At 40.2% G+C, this 22,600-nt stretch overlaps 1 protein-coding gene across 1 annotated transcript; it reads left to right on the top strand.

The window, feature by feature from the left end:
• Positions 1 to 466: 466 nt before the first annotated feature.
• Positions 467 to 8,574, top strand: LOC308371270 (alpha-1,3-galactosyltransferase 2-like; the record flags this gene model as incomplete). Its single annotated transcript, XM_080846116.1, has 4 exons — positions 467 to 567; positions 1,521 to 1,616; positions 3,767 to 3,904; positions 7,878 to 8,574. 4 exons carry the CDS (start codon positions 467 to 469, stop codon positions 8,572 to 8,574), a joined length of 1,032 nt encoding a protein of 343 aa, XP_080702242.1.
• Between the last annotated feature and the right edge of the window lie 14,026 nt (positions 8,575 to 22,600).

Genomic DNA, 22,600 nt, shown 5'->3' with positions numbered 1-22,600 from the left:
GAGATATCGACCATGGAAAAAAAACGAACCTGGCCAATTCCCGTATGTATTGTAATATTCAGTTTTCAGGTCCAACATATAGTTTGAACATTAAGGTAAAAACATGATTACAGATCGTGCAATATTTTACAAACAGCACCCCATAATGTTGTACTGTGAAGAGGGCCTTGATTGATCCTGCATACAACATGCAGCGGGTGTTACGGCTTTCACCAGCCAGTTGTGTGTTGTTGTATCCCATTGTTAAGTATCTATGGTTAGGTTAAATTGGTTGGGTTAGGTTGTTGGGTACGAGTACTTGCACGTGCCAGTGAGAGGACTGACCACTGTGGGAAGTCCCTAACCAATAACTCACAGAATTTAACATCTCTTCCTGTGTCTAACTAAACAAACTGTATTCATTCATTTTTACATTTGCTGTAGTTATGAATATCTTTTCAGATAATTTAATCCATCACTCATTTTTATGATCCTCAGGAACATCTGCTCTCTGCCCTCTCGTAAAACTGCTCTGGCACTATGTATACCCATGCTTTTCGTTGTCTACCACATACCATACTCTATCAGGTAAACTTCCTTTTTTGCTATCAAATGTTTTCAGCTGACACCCTATTTGTGATTGAGCTCAAGCCAACTCCCAATGACAAAACAGTAAAATTATCTTTTTAGGAATACATTACAGGGGTACTAGATACAGGAATTAAATTAAATTAAATTAAATTAAATTAAATTAAATTAAATTAAATTAAATTAAATTAAATTAAATTAAATTAAATTAAATTAAATTAAATTAAATTAAATTAAATTAAATTAAATTAAATTAAATTAAATTAAATTAAATTTCGATTCGATTCGATTCGATTCGATTCGATTCGATTCGATTCGATTCGATTCAATTCAATTCAATTCAATTTATAAAGCGCCAAAACAATAAAATTGTCTCTATATATATACACATACGACTATGCAGGGACGTGCACAGGAATTTCGAAGGGCAGTTGCTCTGCCCTGGAAAAAAGAGGCAAAACATTATTTTTTGTCACAGCTGCTGCCACGCCCCTGTCATCTGATCGCAAATTTTGCCAATATCATTTTAAACTCTCACTAACCGCCGCTGCTACGCCCCCGTCATCTCATTGCAAATTTTGCCAATATCATTTTAAACTCTCAGTAACAGCTGCTGCCAAGCCCCGTCATCTTATCGCAAATATATATATTTCCTTCGGAGGGGCAACTTCAGTTGAGGAGGGCAAACAGGCAGTTGCCCGAGCAACCTAAGCCCACTCCTGTGCACGTCCCTGCTACTATGACACCTGCCGGTGTGGTTTGGCTAACTTCCTGTGACATCTAATGATAAGAAGTGACAGGTTCTTCCACCTTAAGTTCTGAAACAACTAGCACACGCTTGGGAGCAAGCGGAGGCTCATCTATCCACCGCGGCGCCTCCTCACATCCTAGTTATTTTGTGTTTCATTTGCCTTTGATGTTGTCATGCTAACAAAGGCTTTGTTTGTGTTTAGATACCTAGAGAGCTTAATTCCTATGGATAAATGTCAGTTGATTGGAAGTGAAGAACTCAAGCTGGACAATGCTGTGGACATAACTCTTAAGCTTGGGTAGGTGGAGGTCGGCCACCATCAGCTATTAAATGAGATGAATTAGAAGCACATTTACATTCATTCATTTAGTAGTACATGCTTTTAACCAAAGTAACTTACAATATAGATACGTTTTTAGTCTTCAGCGAACATTCTTTATCTTTAAAGGATCTTGAAAATATTAGCACTGGCCTGTACAAGCTGATCCCAAACGGATTTCAGTAACTGTCAGTCATTAAAACAAACAACAGGTAAAGAATATAGAGTATTATCGGCTAACAAAAGGTCCCCTCCTTTAGAATTTGCAGGCCTAAATCCTTTCCTTTTATACCATACTAGTGCAGTGCCCGTAGGAATTATGCATTCTGTAGTGTTAGCAGACGTAGGTGTAGCTGTTGGGTAGTGTAATAGCAAGACATATTTGCACTCCACATAGGTACAGGTTACACTGAAGTATTATTGTGATGCATGTTTCCTTTTCAATAAGAAATGTTTTAGTGTTGTATAGCCTTTTTGGAGATACACCAACAAATAAAGTTTGAGATTATGTAGTGGATGCAGTTGAATATAGATGTCAAAGTTGCTGTCTAAACTATAAACTAAATGTCATAAAGAAAGAAATTATTTAAAATGAAGTTATGGTTGAAATAGGTTCACTTCTTTATTGTAAGGGTAAGTGTAGGGTAAGAATGGTCATGCAGTTGGACTCAAATGTAGGTTAATTGTATTGAATGTATGTACTGTACTGTATGACTTCGATGATGCTAGCTTTGACAGCCCACTCTCAGACAGATCGTAAGCTAATAATGTCCTTACAATGGGAACACAGTTTAAATACTCTGACTGGAGATGGCGTTACTATCCCCCACCCGAATTCAGTGCAGAACTGGGAGGATAACATGACGACGTGGCCCAACATAATTTACAGCGAGATTTGCGCGTATTTTCGTGGACTCCATAGAAACAGATGGGAAAGCAATGGACAATCTGAAAGCCTCCGAGGCTTATCAATATAAGCTACCATTTGTAGCGATGTAGTACTCCACTCTTGCGTTGTGATTTGATTGGCACCCAGCCGTTTATTCATACACTCTGACAGGTTTAATGAACACAGAGCAAAGGTGATCACACACAGTATCTTCGGAATGACAGCCTCTCCCAGCCAGGGTAAATGCAGCCTGAGGTTTATAATATTGCAATAATGAGAAAACAAAATATTACAAATTACAACATATACATCGGACACTAATACATCGGAAAACCTCTCTCATTGCGTCAGTAGATGAATGAACGCATGGTCAGTGGTCTAGGCTCTAGGCTAACCACACGACTGTTCTATGACTATAACATCATTCACGTCGCGCGGGTCCGCCCCTCTTTCTCTGAATTACTACAGTACCCATAAAGCAACGAAAACAGGTAAGAGACATTTTTGTAAGTAGGTGGCTATTAGTGACCTTCAGGTTTTAGGGGGGAGGGGTGAATGGGGGTCATTCCATTCCATAGAACATAGGTCCCTAACTTTCAAAGAATACGTCCCTATGCAACTTTCAAAATTAATCAGTTCGATGCTCGTCAATAGGCTAGCTAATTTCACATTAATTAACGTAAACAGGTTAAATTTACTTACAGATGAGCAGGCCTACTCCAGACGTCGAAGTGTTTGTTCATCGAAGTGTGTGTTCCTCATGAATAGCCTACACTATAGAATGCTTTACGCCCAAATCGCTGGTCTACGTCACAATGGATTGGCTCCCGTTGAAATGCATTGGGTTTAGAAATCGCGTCGCTAAACCCAATGCATTTCAATGCACGGGAAACGGTAAAATACAAATATCTCCCGAACTATGAATTTAAAAATCTTCAAAATCAAGGATGCACAGGTTCATGACATGCGTAAGCTACATGCGAAATCTCATAACTAACGTAACTACCGTCAGGGAGATACGCCCTAGACTGACAGACACACAGAGATTTCTGGATTTATAGATAGATTTATACAAGTTGCAAGCCTCTCTTCATTCCATCTGACTTTCAGTATACAAAAGCACTTACACAGAGTCAGAGCTAGGTAAAAGGTAATTGTATTTAGTAGACACTTTGATCTATGGTGTGAAATGTTAGTTTCCACTGTTTCTTCCATAGACATCTCTGCCTTTTCTCCCTAGGTCTAGATCCGACGTTCAGACCTGCACTTACTGGGGTGCACCCATCATTTGGGATGGGATGTTTGACCCAGAGACATTTGATCAGACCCATAAAAGGACCCATACCTCAGTGGCGTTGACTGTATTTGCTGTGGGCAGGTACAACTGTACAATTATCTGTGGTATATCATGAGGGTGTTTATATACAACACATGCAGGGTGTTCATATAAATAAACACCCTGTATGGCAATAATATGCCTGCAAAACAAATGTGCAATAGCCATGGGATGCTACAACATGCACAGTGTGCAAGAAGGGCACCTGTGTGTATACATCAGTGTAGCAGTTCTGTTAGGAAAATATGTAAAACAATGAACCTTATTTTCCAACGTTTGCCTAAGCATATTTGTGTGTATTGTGTGTACTCTTTTGAAAGTAAACATTTCCTGGAAAATGGTTCCTGCAAAGCATGCAAAATCTTTCACCTCCAACCTGTCCCTGTCTGAGACCATTTTGACTATTTGAGCATCAAAAATATTATGTTGTATCATTCAATTCAGCATGACTAGTCCACCATTAGCACCATAGGCAAATGCATATGTAAGGCAAGGCAAGGCACATTTATTTATATAGCACATTTCGTACATTATGCAATTCAATGTTTCCAATGAGTTCGTTGAATTGCATAATGTAGTCGATTATGCAACATCAATTTAATGAAGTTGTCAAACCTGATAATATGCATTGATGTTTTGTGCTCTAATTTACTTCATACCAACACACAATAACATTTAATAGTCCACCTCTAATTGGATCTGTGCTGGTTCCTTCTCCCTCCTCCACCAGCTAACACTCTCAATATATACAGATAGAGATATTCGCAGTCAATTCAAATTATTTCATAAAAGGGATAGATCAATGAAACTATTTAATAGTTTATCCATTTACAGGCGAAACAAATTGATAAACCGCGGAGCACTTTACATACATTTAGTCTTAACATTTGTGCACTCACTGACTAGTTTAACCTTGTTAATGGTTAAACCTAAAGCAGGACTCCATTTTGAAAGGTTAACAAAAACGTCTTGTTGTTCAGTGAGTTCATGAAGCTAGTTCACAGCTCCTAGCACGTCATATCATAAACAACAACAAAAAAGGTTGGTAAGATGGCAGATTTGCTCATTAACAGTCATTTAGAGTAAACAAATAAATACATTTCATACCTACTAGCTACATACCTACATACATACAGTACATACATGCAACGCATACATACAGTGCCACTTTAAAGTATGTGAACCCCTTGACCACTTAGGAGTTTTCTGTTGTTTTACCATGATTTTTCATTTTTTTCATCACCAATTTTCCATAGAAGGAATGTCAGGTTTATGTTTATCATTTGCATGTACTTTTTTTAGAGGGAATTGTTTGAGTAGCCAAAAGACCCATGTACATTTAACCCAGATGCTGCCAGAGAGGTCCAAAACTCTTTAGAGGTGATGTGTGGGTTGACTTTTACCTGATTTATTCTTCTTCTGGTGCGTCTTGGTGATGGTCTCGATGGGCGTCCACTTCTAGGCAGAGATGCGGTCATGTTGAATGCCCTCCATTTCAAAATTATTTGTCTTGGATGGATGGATGGAGCTGGAATCTTTTGGAGATGGTCTTATAGCTTTCCCAAGACTGATGGGCTGACAGTACCTTCTTCCTGATGTTCTCGGATATCTCGTTTCCTCTCGGCATTGTTGATCTGTGTGGGTACACCTTGGCACTACAGTAGTTTGGTTGGTTTCCTCTCTCTTTTAATCTGTGTTGCCCAAACCTTTCCCTAAGTATGTCTCAGATGATCGGTTTGCTCAATTGACTAATTAATCACCCAAATAAGTTTCACTGAATCTGTTACCTGCTTGACTTTATCAATTCAGCTGGGGGTTCACTTACTTTTGAAATGGACTAATTCCATGTTTCATGTAGTTTTTCGGCTACTCAAACAATTTCCTCTAAACAAGTACATGCAAATGATAAACATAAACCTGACATTTCATCTATGGAAAATTGGTGATAAAAAAATGAATAATCATGGTAAAACAACAGAAAACGCTTAAGTGCTCAAGGGGTTCACATACTTTCAAGTGGCACTGTACGTACATGCAATATGTACATACATACATACATACATACAGTGCCCTCCACAATTATTTGCACCCCTAGTGAATGAGCAAAACAGGCTATGAAAAAATATGTCTTTGCTGTTTATCCTCTCAGTCTTTCACTCGAAATATTCACAAAAATCTTACCTTTTAATTGAAGTAAAACTATTGAAAGAAAAAAAAAACTGTTGACATTAAATAAAGATTTTTCCCAAAACATGTGTGCAACAATTATTGGCACCCCTTAATGTAATGTTTTGTGCAGCCTCCATTTGCCAAGATAAAAGCCCTAATTCTAAGTCTATAATGCGTGATGAGGTTGGTGAACACATGGCACGGGATCTGAGACCAGTCCTACATGCAGTATCTCTCCAGATTCTTAAGAATCTGAGGTCAACGTTTGTAGACTTGGTTACAGCTCATCCCACAGGTTTTCTATGGGGTTTAGGTCAGGGGATGTGATGGCCATGGCAAAACCTTTATTCAGTGGTTGAACCATATTTGTGTTGATTTTGAGGTGTGCATTGGATCATTGTCCTGCTGGAAGGTCCAACCACGGCCCTTTTTAAGGCTTACTGGAGGGGGCTGTTAGGTTTTCATTTAATATCTGCTGGTATTTGATGGAGTCCATGATACCATGTATCCTAACAAGATGTCCTGGGCCTTTGGAAAAAAAACAGCCCCACAACATCAAAGATCACCATACTTTACATTGGGTATGGGGTGCTTTTCTATATAGCTATCTTTCTGTTTACGCCAAACCCACCTTTGCTGTTTGTTGCCAAAAAGCTTTATTTTGGTCTCATCTGACCATATTACTCGGTCCCATTGAAAGTCTGACTTACATTTGGCAAACTGTAGGCGCTTTTGTTTGTTGTTGATTGACAGCAGAGGCTTTTATCTGGCAACCCTCCAAAACAACTTGTGGTGATGTAGGTGGCATCTGATGGTAGTTTTGGAGACTTTCTGACCCCAAGACTCAACTAACCTCTACAATTCTCCAGCTGTGATCCTTGGAGATTATTTTGCCAGTAGAACCATCCCCCTCACGGTGCGTGGGGTCAATGTACAGACAGGTCCTCTTCCAGGCTGATTCTTAACATTTCCTGTTGCTTTAAACTTCTTAATTATTTCCATGATAGTGGAATGGGTATTTCCAACTGTTTAGAGATTTTCTTGTGTCCATTTCTTGATTTTGCAGCTCAACAACTTTTCGTCGCACATCGACACTGTGTTATTTGGGTCTTTCCCATAGTGATGAATGACTAATGCAAATTGGCCTGTGTCACCTCATATTTGTACAACAGTGGAACTGGAAGTCATGGTTGACCTCATAAGAGTTCCTTATCAAACAGGTGAACTTAAAAATGTAAAACATGACTGGAAATATACTTCAGTTAGATTTTAATTAAAGATTGTTCTAGGGGTGCCAATAATTGTGGCACACATGTTTTGGGGGAAAATATTTATCTAATGTCAACAGTTTTTTTTTTCTTTCAATAATTTTACTTCAATGAAAAGGTAAGATTTTTGTGAATATTTTGAGTGAAAGACCAAGAGGATAAACAGCAATATTTTTTAATAGCCTGTTTAGCTCATATTCACTAGAGGTGCCCATAGTTGTGGAGGGCACTGTACATACATGGGGCACATACATATATACACAAGTACATAAACGTACATGAGTCGCAATCATTAAAGTCTTAATAAGACTGGTATTTTAACACTCTTTTTCTGCCGCTCCTTCTCTGAGCTGCCAGCTGCATGTTTTCTTTCTTGCTTTCTTTGCTTCGACCACGAAATGCCAGAGGTTTGGATACTTTGAAGTTGCGATGGAAAAAACCCTCATTGCTATTATTTCATTTGTACCAGCCGTGCTGCTGCAGCTAAGATGTCCTATTGATTATCTGCATATGGATTACCACACACTAACTTGATTCCATATTCCTAAAACTGTTATTTCCCCTTTGCCAAACTCCAGGTACCTTGATGCCTACCTGAAAGACTTCCTGAGCTCTGCAGAGGTCTACTTTATGGTGGGTTTACCTGTGACCTACTACGTCTTTACAGATGTCCCAGAGAAGGTTCCGACCCTAAACCTGGCACCAGGACGAGAGCTAAAAGTCTTTGCAGTGGAACACCACTCTCGGTGGCAGGACATCTCAATGATGCGTATGAAATCCATCATGGAAGTCATCGATACCCACATTCGCCACCACAATCAGTACGTCTTCTGCATGGATGTGGACCAGGTCTTTGGGGGCCGGTTTGGTGCAGAGGCTTTGGGGGACTCCGTGGCCCTCCTCCACGCATATTACTACCGGCGCTTCAAGTACATGTTGACGTACGACCAGAACCCAAAATCCCAGGCCTACATGGCAGAGTCACAGGGGGACTTCTATTACCACGCAGCGGTGTTTGGTGGTTCATGGAAGAGGGTGAGACAGATGACAGAGGCGTGCTACCGCAGCATCATAAAGGACAAGGATAATGGGGTGGAGGCTCTCTGGCACGACGAGAGCCACCTGAACAAATACCTGTGGCAGCACAAGCCCAGCAGGGTGCTGTCTCCTGAGTACTGCTGGGACCCCGCCATCGGGTATCGCAGTGATATCCATGTTAAACGACTCCTCTGGCGAGAAAAGAACTATGACAAGCTTAGGGACAAAGCAAATTAAAATTTGACAGCTAAGGTAAATGTTTGATGTGTGGTGTGTGAGACGTTCTTCGGGATGTTGAAGATGTTGCGAGGAAACAGTTAATGAAGTTAATGCTTGTTTTCGAGTTACCCCATGAGTTCAAGCGTTTAATCTTGTGTGAGATGTTACTTTTTAAATTTTAATATTTGTTCTGGGAGGCTGGTCCTCTGGCCATGTAATGTCACTTTAGTAACCACTAATTGTCTTGATCAACTGTACTTTCTTGATCGTGTCCTCCCACAAGGACACAGTTACTTTCTGAGCTTGAGTGCATGAGTGTAGTGTAAATCGCTGCAATGATAAACAGCGATGCAATAAAAGGCTTTAATAAAAATAGAATATGCATGAAAAATCAATAGCAATCTTCAGTCCAAACATGAGAATGGTGATATTGCTCATCGGGGAGCAGTGTTGCGTTACAGGAAACGCTGGATGAGGCAGTGCAGTGCGGTGTTGCGTAAGAGGAAACGCTCTGTGAGGCAGGGCTTCTTGTTCTCAATCTGCCCCGTCTCGTCTGTGCTGCTCTTGGCAGTCCAGTCGTCCTGTGACTGGCTGCCGGGCGGACCAAGGGGAGGGGTGATGTTAGGTAGCCCATCTCCGAGGTGTGCGTGCGCGTCAGGGACAGGGCTGGGCTCACGTCACTATGAATGTAAAATTGGCATGTAATTCATTGAGTGGCTTAGTGACAAGATCCCCCAGAAAGAAGAAGCTCGTACTTTGAAGCATAGACAAGCATTAGAAATAGAAACAAGCACTTCAAGTAATAAAGTGATTAGACTGAATTGTTCACACACTTGCAAAAACGACCTAAATATCATCAGAAAGTGCCCCACACTTTACTTCAAGTAACAGTATGTAGTAGGGGTGTAAAAAATAACCGATACGTATCGATATCCGTTTTTTTACTACATCGATGCGTGAAGTCCCGTATCGGTTTTAAAATGTCATGAACCGGTCTTTGCCCGATTTAAAAGTTATGAATCGGTTCACAAGCGTTTGTCCCTCCGTTTAAAAAAAAAAAAAAACACAAAACACTCGCTGGCCTGTTGCATTTTATCTCAGTCAGAATAATGACAGCCTGTCATTGGCCAAAGCCTGCATAGCATAAACCAATCAGACTGTATTCTCAGTATAAACGCAAGGACATGGAGAGAATGACAGATTCTCAACAATGCTATGCTAGCTTCGCAATTCATTTTCAATGGCCAATGCTATGCTAGCTACTTCAGCCAAGGAAGATACATCGTTGTTGATTGCGTGTTTCTACAGACATCCTCAGATTTAAATAATTATAAAATAATAAATAGGACAATATTTGAATCATTAACAATTATGTTTAACATTTATAGTCATGATTCAGAGGCCGAGCCATCATGATGTCCTAACATAACTATAAGCAGTATATGAACAGTGCAAATGCCAGTGCAGACATCCCAAGTCTCCCGGAAGTTTCGGGAGTCTCCCACATAACGACTCCCTGATGCCCACAAATTTCTTAAAATCTCTCGGAATCAAGAGCGAGCGAACAAGACCATGCACACGAGACAGACGTGCTCCAAACCGCTTTAGCATTTGTGTAGCGCGCACGACAGAGAGGGAGAGGGACCTAGAGGCTGTGCCTGTGTGTGTCAGGCAGTGTGAGTGTGTGCCTTATGAGCATCCTGATTAGCCTTGTAGAACCTGATAATGTAATAATTTCCTGATAACGTAATAACCCTGATAATGTAATAAAAAATCCCTCATAAGTCCCTTAAAGATGTAATAAAACCTGATAATGTAATAATATCCCAATAATGTAATAAAGTGCATTTCCCAATAATGTAACAATCGCCATACCAATAATGTAATACAATGTTACATTAATTGGAAGTTATTACATTATCAGGTTAGCCTCAATTTTGCAGAACCTGATAATGTAATAAATTCCTGATATTGTAAAAACTTTGGTCAGTGCTGAAATGTTGGTACACCAGTTATTCAGACCAAGTAGTGATGCTGTGTAGACAACCACCCACTATTGTTTTGCTCATATTTTGATCCCAATGGTATAGGCCAGGGGTCTTCAACGTTTTTCAGGCCAGGGACCCCCAAACTGATGGCGAGATGAGCAGGGACCCCCTACTATATAAATTGCATAAAATATTGTTTATAATATACTGGGCCTAGTGCCAAAAAAACATAGCTACCCTGTTATTGTGTCGATGGCACACATCCTCCCACATTAGTGAGATGTATCTTCTTTTCAATTACTCCTGACTGACACGATCCAACGGATGACGGAGGAGGAGTCTGGCGCATGGAGTTGTGTTGACAACATAGATGTTATAGTGAGATTGACAGGTCAACAAACCAATCACACCGCTAGCAAGTTGTTAAGATTGTAGGTAGTAGCATGCTAACATTAGCTAGGAGGCTCACACACCTCGCAAATCCTCACTTATTTTTCAGTTACAATTAAAGTTTTTTGACCTTTTACAGTGTCTATTTCTCTTTATTATTATTTTTTTTAAATCTAAGCAAAAAAATGTCAAACTAACAATTTATAGGTACAAACAAGACCAGCTATGGAGTTTGGTCCGCCATCTTTTATTTTTCTTTAGACTTGGCAGAAACGCGATCTGATTGGCTAGTGCCTGTGCATGAAAGGTGCTGTGAGTGAACCGGTGCCCAGCTTGAAAGAGCTCCTGTGGGTAGCTGTGGGTGTCGATTGGACTGAAAGATAACGTCTTCTCGATCAATTTATACGTTCGCTACAATATGTTGGATTTATGTTAATGTAAATTTAAAGGGAATAAATACAATTCTGATTTGGAAGACATTTAAATTTGTGAAAAAAAAAATTGGTTGATTTTTTTATTTATTTATTTTTTTTAGAAATATTAAAAAAAATTATCTTATCAACCAAAGATTTCGCGACCCCCCTGCAGTACCTCCGCGGACCCCCTGTTGAAGACCCCTGGTATAGGCCTTTAGCCTCGCAAGCCAAACCTGTACAGCAAGAAGCTGTACAAGGGTCTGGCACAACACGATTTTCAGTGTGGGCGGGATTAACGGTTGTCTGTTAAGTTGCCTCTGCACGCAATGCCACGCAATAGGAATGGCGCTGCAACCAATCCGAGCGACTGACGAATGACAAAAGACGATTTGATTGGCCTGGTACAGTTTGGATTTTCAGCCGCGCAAAACGACGACAGTTGACCAGCACCAACCAAAGTTATTACAATATCAGGTAATTATTACATTATCAGGTTCTGCAAAACTGAGGCAAACCTGCACTTTATTACATTATCGGGGTATTATTACATTATCAGGTTTTATTACATGTTTTAGGGACTTATGAAGGAATTTGTATTACATTATAGGGAGTTATTACATTATCGGGAAATTATTACATTATCAGGTTCTACAAGCCTGTTTCGGTCAACCAATCAATTTTCAGTGTGGACGGGCTTATATCTCTTCTGCCGAACTGAATTAATCAGTTCAGTGTATCTAGGAACAGGGGCACCATGGCACAGGGGCAGTGCCCCCCAAAAAGAAAATATAAGACATTTTACAACAGACTATACAAAGGTGTACCCCTGTCTTATAAAAGTAAATCACAATGACCGTCTTGCACGCTGTACTATCTGTTACAGTGTTTTCAGCATTGCCCATGGTGGGTTAAATTATTCTAATAGACATGTTGAGGTGAGTTCAACAAGTTTCATTTCATGTGCATATTATTCATGCCAGCTAGTTGCCAGGGCTACATGAAAACAACAAGCTCCTTAGACTTGTTCAAAGTTGCAATGGAATACTAATAAAAGCAGTTAACATAAATAGGATAGTATTAGCAGCATATAATAAATAGTAAAAGTAATCTACATAATTCAAACATAATTAACAAATAATTGCATAGGACTATAGCCTATAGAATGATATATTGCTTTTATAACTTTTAAGGACCACAACAGAAATACGTAGGCTTAGGGGGGGAATACCTCCCTGAAATGATTTTTTGCAGGTTGGGATGTCTGACTTAGTGTGAACGGCATCGAATCGAATCGAATCGCATCGTATCGTATCATACTGAATAATTTTTTATCAACATGCATCTTTTCTCGTATAGTATCGTGCCCATGTATTGAGATACGAATCGAATCGTTTTTGTCATGAGAGATTTACACCCCTAGTATGTAGCAATTGTAATTTAAGGTTAGGATTAGAAATAGCATCTCAAAAAAATTGGCGCTACAATGACGTTTAATATGTGCCATTGCCATACCAGGGTCTGTAGGCATATTACTACATATTACTATTACTCGATTACTACTCGCTGCCAGAATAGTAAGTTACTTATTTGCCGTCTTGTGTTGCGCTTGCTTGATGTTTGACTGTGTTAGGAAAGTTGTTGACACACTAGTTTGTCATAGCGTCAAAGTAAGCAAATTTCAACAGGTTTCGCTAGGTTTAGCCGCTAGCATCTCTTAGCGATTAGCAATTCATCCTTGGTGTTGCTTTAAAGTAGCCTGGCAGCCGAACTTAGCCCCGCCCACAACATTTGAGGTCGGGAAATTCGGTTCCCGTTGGGAAGGAACTATGGCCGAACCAGAGCTGTTCGTACCAATCAGGGGGGCAACAGTGGTACAGGAGGTAGAGGAGTCGTTAAGTAATTGGAAGGTTGATAGGTTGCTAGTTAGGGTTTCGGTAAAAGTAAAATGTATCAGCTGGCACTGGTCACATACTACGTTGCTTTGATTGGTTGTAGGTCTATCCAAGTGAGCGAAGAGGCATTTTATTTCCTGGTTTGGTTGAAACACGCCCCATAATCACAGCCCAATGGAGCAGTACCAGACTCATATTCTGACTAGAATTATGAGTATGACAACGTCAGGTTATCTTTAAAGGGCAAAGAGTAAAAACTTGCCTGTAGTCCGTGGCAGATGGTGTTTTCCCAGACACTAGGTGCATAGATGAGCGTCTGGTTATCTTTGAAAAGAAAAATGGATTACTTATGTGAAAAAGCACAAATCATTAAGAACAGAAACTAATCTTTGACCCATGCTTTACCACTTACACCTATGTTGGAGAGCTGGAACGGACATCATAAGTGATGAACATATGACAGAGAAGCTACGTGCAAGAGGGAAATGGTTTATCCTGACTAAGTCCTTCCTGGGAATTATGAGACGATGTGTAACTCTGTGTTAATATGTGTAATTACCGGGCTGGAGAGTATTTGGTCCTGAATAAAAAAATCCATTTTCTCATTCACCTTCTCCAGACTCTCAATCCTATTTAAAACAACCCAAAATGTCATTATTATATATTATACAGTAACAAGCAAAAACAACAACAAAACAAACAAACAGAAATTATTTATTTTTAAATCAACACACAAAAATAAAGTGGCATTGTGTAGCATTGTGATTAGATGTCACCGGAGATTTTCAACCTGGTGCCTTCTCTACACAAACATCCACAGATATCCTTTTTCAAATGAAAAAATAGTATCAGTAATGGTAGTTTAAAAGGGGTCCAATTGTGCTTTTATAGGACTGTTCTAAAAAAAGCTTGTAAGGAGGGTGAGTCCAGGACTCGTATGTTTCCCCTCCAGTGACAGTACCTGAGTTTGTATGTCCGGAGGATCTCCAGGGTCTTGCCTTGAGCTTCCTGCTCTTTGAGAAGCTGGCACTGAAACTGCCCGTTCTCTCATCCATGCTCTTTGTCAGCCCTGCCACCTTGGATGCACATGAGGATTCCACCATTACCGTCCTTTTGAAGCCGTGTGTTTTGGTATTTGTATTTGTATGTTGATTAATGTTCTTGTTTTCAAACTCTTTTAAATGTTTTTGAACATTTTATTGTTCAATTCCTACATCCTTTATAATACATCATACATTTCAGTTCATCATGCATCGATGCACCACCATGACTATAACACTCACTACCATCACCATCAATGACTTTGTATTCAAGCATGTTCTTTAAAAAAAAAAATGTCATTCATTCTCTTTTCTCACATCTATGCGATTTGCATTTTATTGTTCAGTTTCTAGACCCTTTAGATACATATATTTCAATTCATTACTCTACAGTATGATGACTGACATACTGTAACACACACCTTGTCCACTTTTTAGATGCGTCCGGCATCTCTATAAGAGGGTATGTCCGTCCGTCTGTCGGTCGGTCGGTCTGTCTGAAACGCATTCTTTCAATTGTAATTCCCTCCTGTGTCCACAAGGTGGCAGAGTTGAGTTGACGCATCTTGTTGTCCGCTCGGACTTGTTTCTGAAGGAAATCACATTGCCTCTGAAGGTCTTTAATCTGGTCCTCACAGAAAACCACCTATTTTATGTGAAATTGTTTGGCACGACTGAGCTTGTCCTTGTAGATGCATGTTCTTTCGGTGTACTTGCTATAGGAGAATGATGAAAAATAGTGTCAGTGGAGGGTGATAAGTAACACACACAGGACAACTAACACGACCAAATCTTAAGGTAATCTTACTGTGAATACTTTAGCTTCCCAGTAGAAGACTATATTAAAAGAACCCTAAAACAAGGAACATAGTCTCACTCACCACCTCTGGTTATCCTGAGCATGTAGGATGTTTTTCAGACCGTCATCAGGGATTGAACTGTGTTTAGGAAACTCACTGTATCCAATCCAATGTACATATACTATTACTATTAACTATGGGAGAGGCGTAACACAGAGGTCTACGGGAGAGTCGTAACACAGAGGTCATGTCAGGTTAAGTTGTCGCTATTTAGGTATTTTAGGACCTCTGTCTAACGCCTCTCCCATGGTTATCATAAGATAAGATAGGCTACATAAGTGTAGAGTATGCCACCATAGAGAATTCAGCTCCTGGTTTAAACTGTTGAAGCACAGATTAGCCAAACAAGTTTTGCTAATGTAACTCGATTTGAAACTTAATAGAATTTCTCACCTGTATCTGGTGTGCTAGCCTGACGATGTCATACTCATAATTCTAGTCAGAATATGAGTCTGATACTGCTCCATTGGGCTGTGATTATGGGGCGTGTTTCAAACAAAATGCCTCTTCGCTCAATTGGATATACCTAGAACCAGTCAGAGCATCGTAGTAAGACCATTGGGGCCAGCTGATACATTAAACTTTTACCGTATCCCGTAGGAAGGGCGGCAAAAACATCTTTTCGATCGATAAATACCTTGATAGCATGTCTCTGTTCCTCTTTCAAAATGTATTCGTGTCAATGTCTTCTAGAACAGACTTGAATCCCCAAATTTTAGCTCTCCAGCGGCAGCCATGTTTGTTGAATACGAACTCAACCCAAGCGTTGGTGACGTAGTTGATAACGTTACGGTTGATCATCTGTCCATCATCGTATAAAGCCCGCCCTGACAATTTGAATGGTCCGGCAGAATCCTGCCTTCTGATAATTTCTCCCCAACTGAGCAGTGCCAGAGCGAACTTCCAGACCTCAAATGTTGTGGGCGGGGCTAGGTACGGTCTGGTATCCAGGCTAGGTAAGCGCACTTTCAAACAGTCTATTCTCAGTGAAGTCTTATTGGTAGATGTTGCCGCTTATGGCCCATTTGAGCCGCCCTTGTGTTAAACTGTGGTAAACGTTCTAACGGGGTTTAGGCCTTTGGTTCTGCAAAGCACCTTGAGACAATGCTAATTTATAATGGTGTTGTAAATAAATTAACACTGACAAAACAGAAAGGCCGAACAAAGCAAAAAAATCAACTAAGATGGGACTAACTACCACTTCTGTGATCCAGAAGTTAAAGCGGGGATCTACAGGTACTGAGGTTGGGCAGCCATTTTAACCTACAGAGCCTGTATTAAGGGTCAGAAACCTACTTCCTGCCTGACTGCCTGCTCTGCCTTCTGCAGGGCTGCCAGTTGGGTCTTTAGGTCCAGCGTTTGGTCATGGAGCTTTTGTTCAGATTGCGACAGGGAGGCTTGTTTGTCCTGAAGGGTTTTCACCTAATGCTGCATAGCATCCTTGCGGCACAGCCACAACCATCTGAGTCAAAACAGGAAATGATGTCAAAGACAGCACATGAATCTCTGACTAGGTGTCAGACGACCACACTCACAACTGCTACTAAGAAGCAGAAGTGTCATAGAAGTTGTCAAAACAAGAAAATACCCCTGGGACTTATTTGAGCATATCACAAAACTTATTTTATAACTTAATGGTTAGCATGTTGACCATGCAATTAGTAGACAGGTAGTTTTGAAGGAAACATCTGCTATTCAGCCTCCTCTGCCCGGGCCCTCAGCCTTGCAAGATCATCAGTCATGTATTTGGCATCTTTCTTCAGCCGCTCGGTCTCAGCTCTCTCCAGGTCAAGCTGAGACGCGGTTATCACACCATTCAGGATCGTGAAGATGTGCTTATGAGACAATGCTACACAAACAAGAGGATACACTTAATTTAAGGCTACATAACGAGAGCATATGGTCAACTTTAGGCCAGATTACACTTAAGGTTTCATTTAAATTATGAAAGTGTGGAATATTTTAATATGAATCAGAAGAAATGTTAGATAATTCATTTAATTAGTTTGAGGGTTAATCACACACACAGAACGATTTCAAATGAGGAAAATTGGGGGGGTCATTAGACTGAGTTTAGAAGCTTTCTGATTGGATGGAGTCAGGTTAGAGGTGAGTATTTGATTGGGTTACAGGGTCAGCCAGTCAGGGCTGTAGTGGGAGTGTCAGATTCATTTTTAAATATGTCAGCGCGGGTTCATTTTGTCAGAAACTTTCCCTGAACTTTCTCTCAATGTGGTTTTAACATCTGCAATAAACCGTACTGAGACCCACTATCTGCTGTTCGACTTCTGCTTGAATAGGACCGCGTGTGTGTATATTTTAGACACCACAAAAGCTATAATTTAAAAGGCAGTTTTAATAGGATTTCACTGATGAATGAATGGAATGAATGAAAACATTTGGTGGGGGTGGAGAAAGTCATTTATTTTCCCGTATAGACAGACAGACACACACACACACATACAGACACACACACACACACACACACACATACAGACACACACATACACACACACACTCACAAACACACACACACACACACATTCACAAACACACACACTCACAAACACACACATCCCCATGTGCATACATCCCCTTCACACCTATACCCCCTGCAAGACTGCACCTATCACCCACCTCTCTCTGAAAACGCAAACTCTTCCATATTTTCATACATATACAGTAAGTCACTTTGTCACATTCTTTAATAAATCAATTGTATACATTGTACACTGCATAATACATAAATGTGCACGCTGTCCTGAGTTACAGACGATTGTCTGGTACAGTACTGTAATCGTCACTGACCTCCATCATCTTACTATCAAGCTAAAAACAAACACAAAGTGCCACCATGAAACTGCTGTCAGTATGTCTTTTATGAATGGAGAGTGATTTAGTATTAGCTGAGTTATTCTGCCCAATACAGCACATGGAAAGGATTAGTTTGGAGAGGAAGGGGGTATCTCATAACAAATCTATATTTTAGCTGTACAGGGTATTTCCTACAGAAAAGCCATCACATTTTTAAAAGTGACACTCTTGGCGTCTCCCTCACCGCAGGCTCTCTGGGTCATGTGCGCTGACTCAAGCTCATCCGTCAGCCGACGGATCTCCTTGTGTCCATAGGCAGGCGGCAGGCCGCCTCGTCCAGGTCTCTCTCCAGGTGCAGCCGCTCAACACTGCCATCCTCACATGGCTCGACACCAGAGGACTACCACACAAGAAAAGGGTAGATGTGATTTGGTCTGTTTTGATGGGGGTTGAGCTGATGGTCAAACTATATCTGGAAAGAAAACCCATGCTTTGTTAACGGATTTGTTCATCTCATTTCAGTTGGAGGAAACTGCAGGGACCGCTTTACAGAGAAACAGAAACATAGAAGGAAAGGCAAATGGCAACAGTTTCATAGTTTGATGAGATGAAAAGATGAGCTGTAGGTGAAGATGGAGTCAGAGTGATGTTAGTTCATGAACATACAAGGTCACACAAAGAAATGGTGAGGTTAGGGCAAGGACCATGCTGAAAAACAGCAGGTTAGTTCAGCTGTGTGTTAGGACCATAGACATTCTTGTATCTATGGTAAGACGATTTGATGAACATATAACCGCTAGTTTCTGTTTGCTCTGAGCAGCCATACGGAGTCCTAAGAGCTTCTTCCAGGAGAATAATAAAAATCAACAATGGTAAAAAAATGACCACAGGTACCTTGTCCATGCCATCTTTGAAGACGGCCACTGGCTCAGGGTCCGTGTGTGGCAGGCAGCCAGGTGAGGGTGGGCATTTCTCCCCCGCAAGCAGCTCCAGAGCCTGCAGTCTCTCAATGAGAGAATCCTTCTCAGCCAGCAGGTAGGCCACCTGCTCCCCGGGGCTGGAGGGGACAATCTCTCCCAGGCCTCCTTGGTGAAGCAGCTCGGCCACCTCCATCTTCTGGCCCTCTGGAAGAAACAAGCATGGTTTATGTTAATTACAGCAGCCTTAAGCAGACATGAATCCGTCTTTTATTTGGCAACTTTATTTTTCCCAGGTGTTTTTGATTTGATTTGGATTTGATTTGTTTATTTGATGAAGAGGGACAGTGTGCATTAATAAACATTAACATGTAAATGCACCCAATTGTACCCAAAAGGCTAGTTTTCATTGGCAGTCCCCCTGCCAGAATGAAACTGGCTAAAGATAGGGAAGAATTACAGCATAACATTGGGGAGTGGAGGAGAGAAAAGACAACACCCAGACTATGCTCCTAGAGGAGTACTGTGTGGGAACAGTAAAAAAAAAACACACCTCAGCACATAAGCACGTACAACTCACAAACAATACATACATGAATACAAAACACCAGAGCTACATTAAAAAGCTGCCACTTGCGTTGAAGCATTCATAAAACTGGTGTGAGTGCTCATTGATGACATCACATCCAATACTGAACTCTGACCTTTAGATACTAACATTAATCAGAATAGTATTCAGGATATAAACAAAATCAAAATACGATAGAAAAACAATATATAGACTGCTTAGATACAGTTCAGCTTATTTTGATCTTAATTATAACTAGAAAATGCATTTCCTGAAGAAAATACCAGTGCATGAAATGCAAAAGTTTAGAAAGGAAGAAGAAAAGAAAGAAGAGTGAAATAAGGAAAGAAGAGTGGAAGAAGAAAATAAGAGTGACAGAAGAAAATAAGAGTGGAAGAAGGAAAGAAGAGTGAAAGAAGGAAAGAAGAGTGGAAGAAGGAAAGAAGAGTTAAAGAAGGAAAAAAGAGTGAAAGAAGGAAAGAAGAATGAACTAAGGAAAGAAGAGTGGAAGAAAAAAAGAAAGAAGAGTAAAAGAAGGAAAGAAGAGTGGAAGAAGGAAAAAAGAGTGGAAGAACAGTGTAGGTGCCATATGTGTATTTATTGATTTTGGGATACAGGCCTCAAAATATGATTGTTTATGAAAGGTATTCAGTATTAAATTCACAATTTGATAATCGTTATTTACATTATGGTATAGTACTATTTAGTATTAATTCATTTCATGATTTACCTCCATTTTTATATAGATTGAATTGATTGTTAATAGGTGCCTGTAGCTTTAAGGGCACTGTTTTGGGTTTACTGCGCTGCCGTAGCTAGGCAGTATATGACCCATGGGTCGGGAACCTATGGCTTGTGAGCCATCACTGGCTCTTTTGCTGACAGCCGGGGCTCTCGGACGAATTGGGTTGGAGAAAAATATGGAGAAAAAAAACGTGTAATCAAGGGATCAGCCTAGGCCTAGTAGAAGGCTTAAATAACAGTCAATACTAGTTATATTAAAATGACAAGGCTTCGTGGCAAATACGTAGCTCTATCTGAGTTATTTAATTTAACTTTCCACCTCACTTGACTCCGTAACCATAGCCTGCAAAATATTGTTACATTCACGGCTGGTTGCCATGCCAATAACTAACAAAATCACAGATTTCCCTACATTTCCGTCAACGAGAAAACTTCCATTGTTAAAGTTGATAGGCTAGAGAAAAATATCGGAAAGGAAAAAAACTAGGGCTGGGCAACGATTAATAATTTTAATCGCGATTAATCACATGATTTCCCTGATTAATCACGATTAATCGCATTTGTATACGCTAAAAAATCCGACAATCAATTCAAAAGTATACATTGCACATTAATGTTATCCTGTTCGTTATGAAAAATAAAAAAAATGGCCACAAAATCCTGAGCCACAATCATATCATTAAAACAGGCAATTTCTGAGGTAAACAGCAAAAACATTTTACTTTCATCAGGGAGCAGCATAACCAGTCTATATTCAGTACTTAATGTCCCTGTTAGAGTGAGAAACCAGAAAACACTTTCAGTGCAGTTTGTCAATTCCTAGAACTAGACACTGTTATTTTAAATGTACTGCCATATGAACTAAAGTGCCATTGCATTTGTTTTGCCAAGACTTAACATCATCATTTGTATCTAGTAGCAGTTACTACTACAGAATTATTACTTGTTTAAACTAATCATGTAATAATTCAAATTATTTTATGATACTAGTAATATTCCTATTTTTAAAGTATACATATATCTCATGTTGCCATTCTGTATGCTGAGTATAATGATTTAACATAAATACCTTGTGCATGTGTGTATTCATTGCACCTATCTGGGCCTAGTTTCCCGAACGCTAAAAAGGACTTGAAATCGGTCGTAAGAGGGATATTGCAGAGCGGTTTCCCGACGCCGCACTTACGGCAATGATGAGTCTATGATGTCGCCAAAATCCACGTAGGCCGTTAAGATACGTCGTTATCGGGAAACGAGGCCCTGTTCTGTTTAATGCTATTTTCATATGAAAACCCAAGGTTATAATTATAATTGTTCATAAGTTAGCATTGTCATAACTACATTTCTGACGTTTATAACAAACCAAACCGCTTAAAAATCGGTTGAAAATTGAGCAAGCTATCGTTATTTAAAAAGTACATGTACCACTACCAACACAATGTTACGTGAGCGAGCTGACTGTGGCAAGATGGCCGCCAAGTGCGGACGTTCAACTCCGTTGGCCGGCAATGCGACAAGACATCTGTATATACAGTATTATGTCTATGGTTTATCCGTTTCCGGTTTTGCGGCAGACTTTTACAAAATAAAAGCCTTTGAGCAAAATAATAAAACCTGCGTTCACATGCGATAAAATAATTGTCTGCGTTAAATAATTGATGAATTAACGCAAGATTAACGCGTTAACTTGCCCAGCCCTAAAAAAAACGTATTGTGCATCCCTGGTGTTTCTATCGGCGATTTCGAAATAGAGGTTGCCGACCTGACCTCGTCTGGTATCTGGGTGGGCAAGTTCAAATCACTGAACGATCAGCTGGAAGCAGGGACGTGCAGTCATAGGAGGCAGGGGAGGCAGAGCCATTTTGAAAAGTAAAAAAAAAAAACAATTATAATAATAATATATATTTATGTATTATAAAATAAATATTCATATTTCTCTAGTTACCTGTGTTACGGGTGTCATTTCTGCATGATTCCGATCATTTCGAGCATTTTTATGATCAAAATCGCTGAATTTGCGCATTTCCGGTTCCCAGTGACAGTGATCAGCCAATGAACATGGACGTCAAGGGAGGCAGATGCATTGGTGTCTAGGGGCAGGGGAGGCAGTGCCTCCCCTAGGATTGCGCAATAACTCCAAACTGGGTTTTACGCATGCGTGCGCAAGCGTACAACCTTTGAGTTGACCTCAAAATTGATTGATATTGAAAAATTGAAAAATATTGTTAGTGAGGCAGGCAGTACCACTGCCTCAGTGAAGGGGGCGAGCGAGCGCGCAATTGTCGGGTATAATTGGTTCTAAAGTCTGCCTTCTTCTACACTTCTACTTGACGGCGAAGTGCAGGGAAGTTGCCTTGAAGTTGTGAGCAGAATAGGTGCCTGAGCTAAACTAGCCACTGACTGCATTCACTCAAG

This window comes from Sprattus sprattus, assembly GCF_963457725.1.
Source record: "Sprattus sprattus genome assembly, chromosome: 10".
NCBI lineage: Eukaryota > Metazoa > Chordata > Actinopteri > Clupeiformes > Clupeidae > Sprattus > Sprattus sprattus.
The sequence above is the reverse complement of the archived record's forward strand: the minus strand, read 5'-3'. Positions and strand labels throughout refer to the sequence as shown.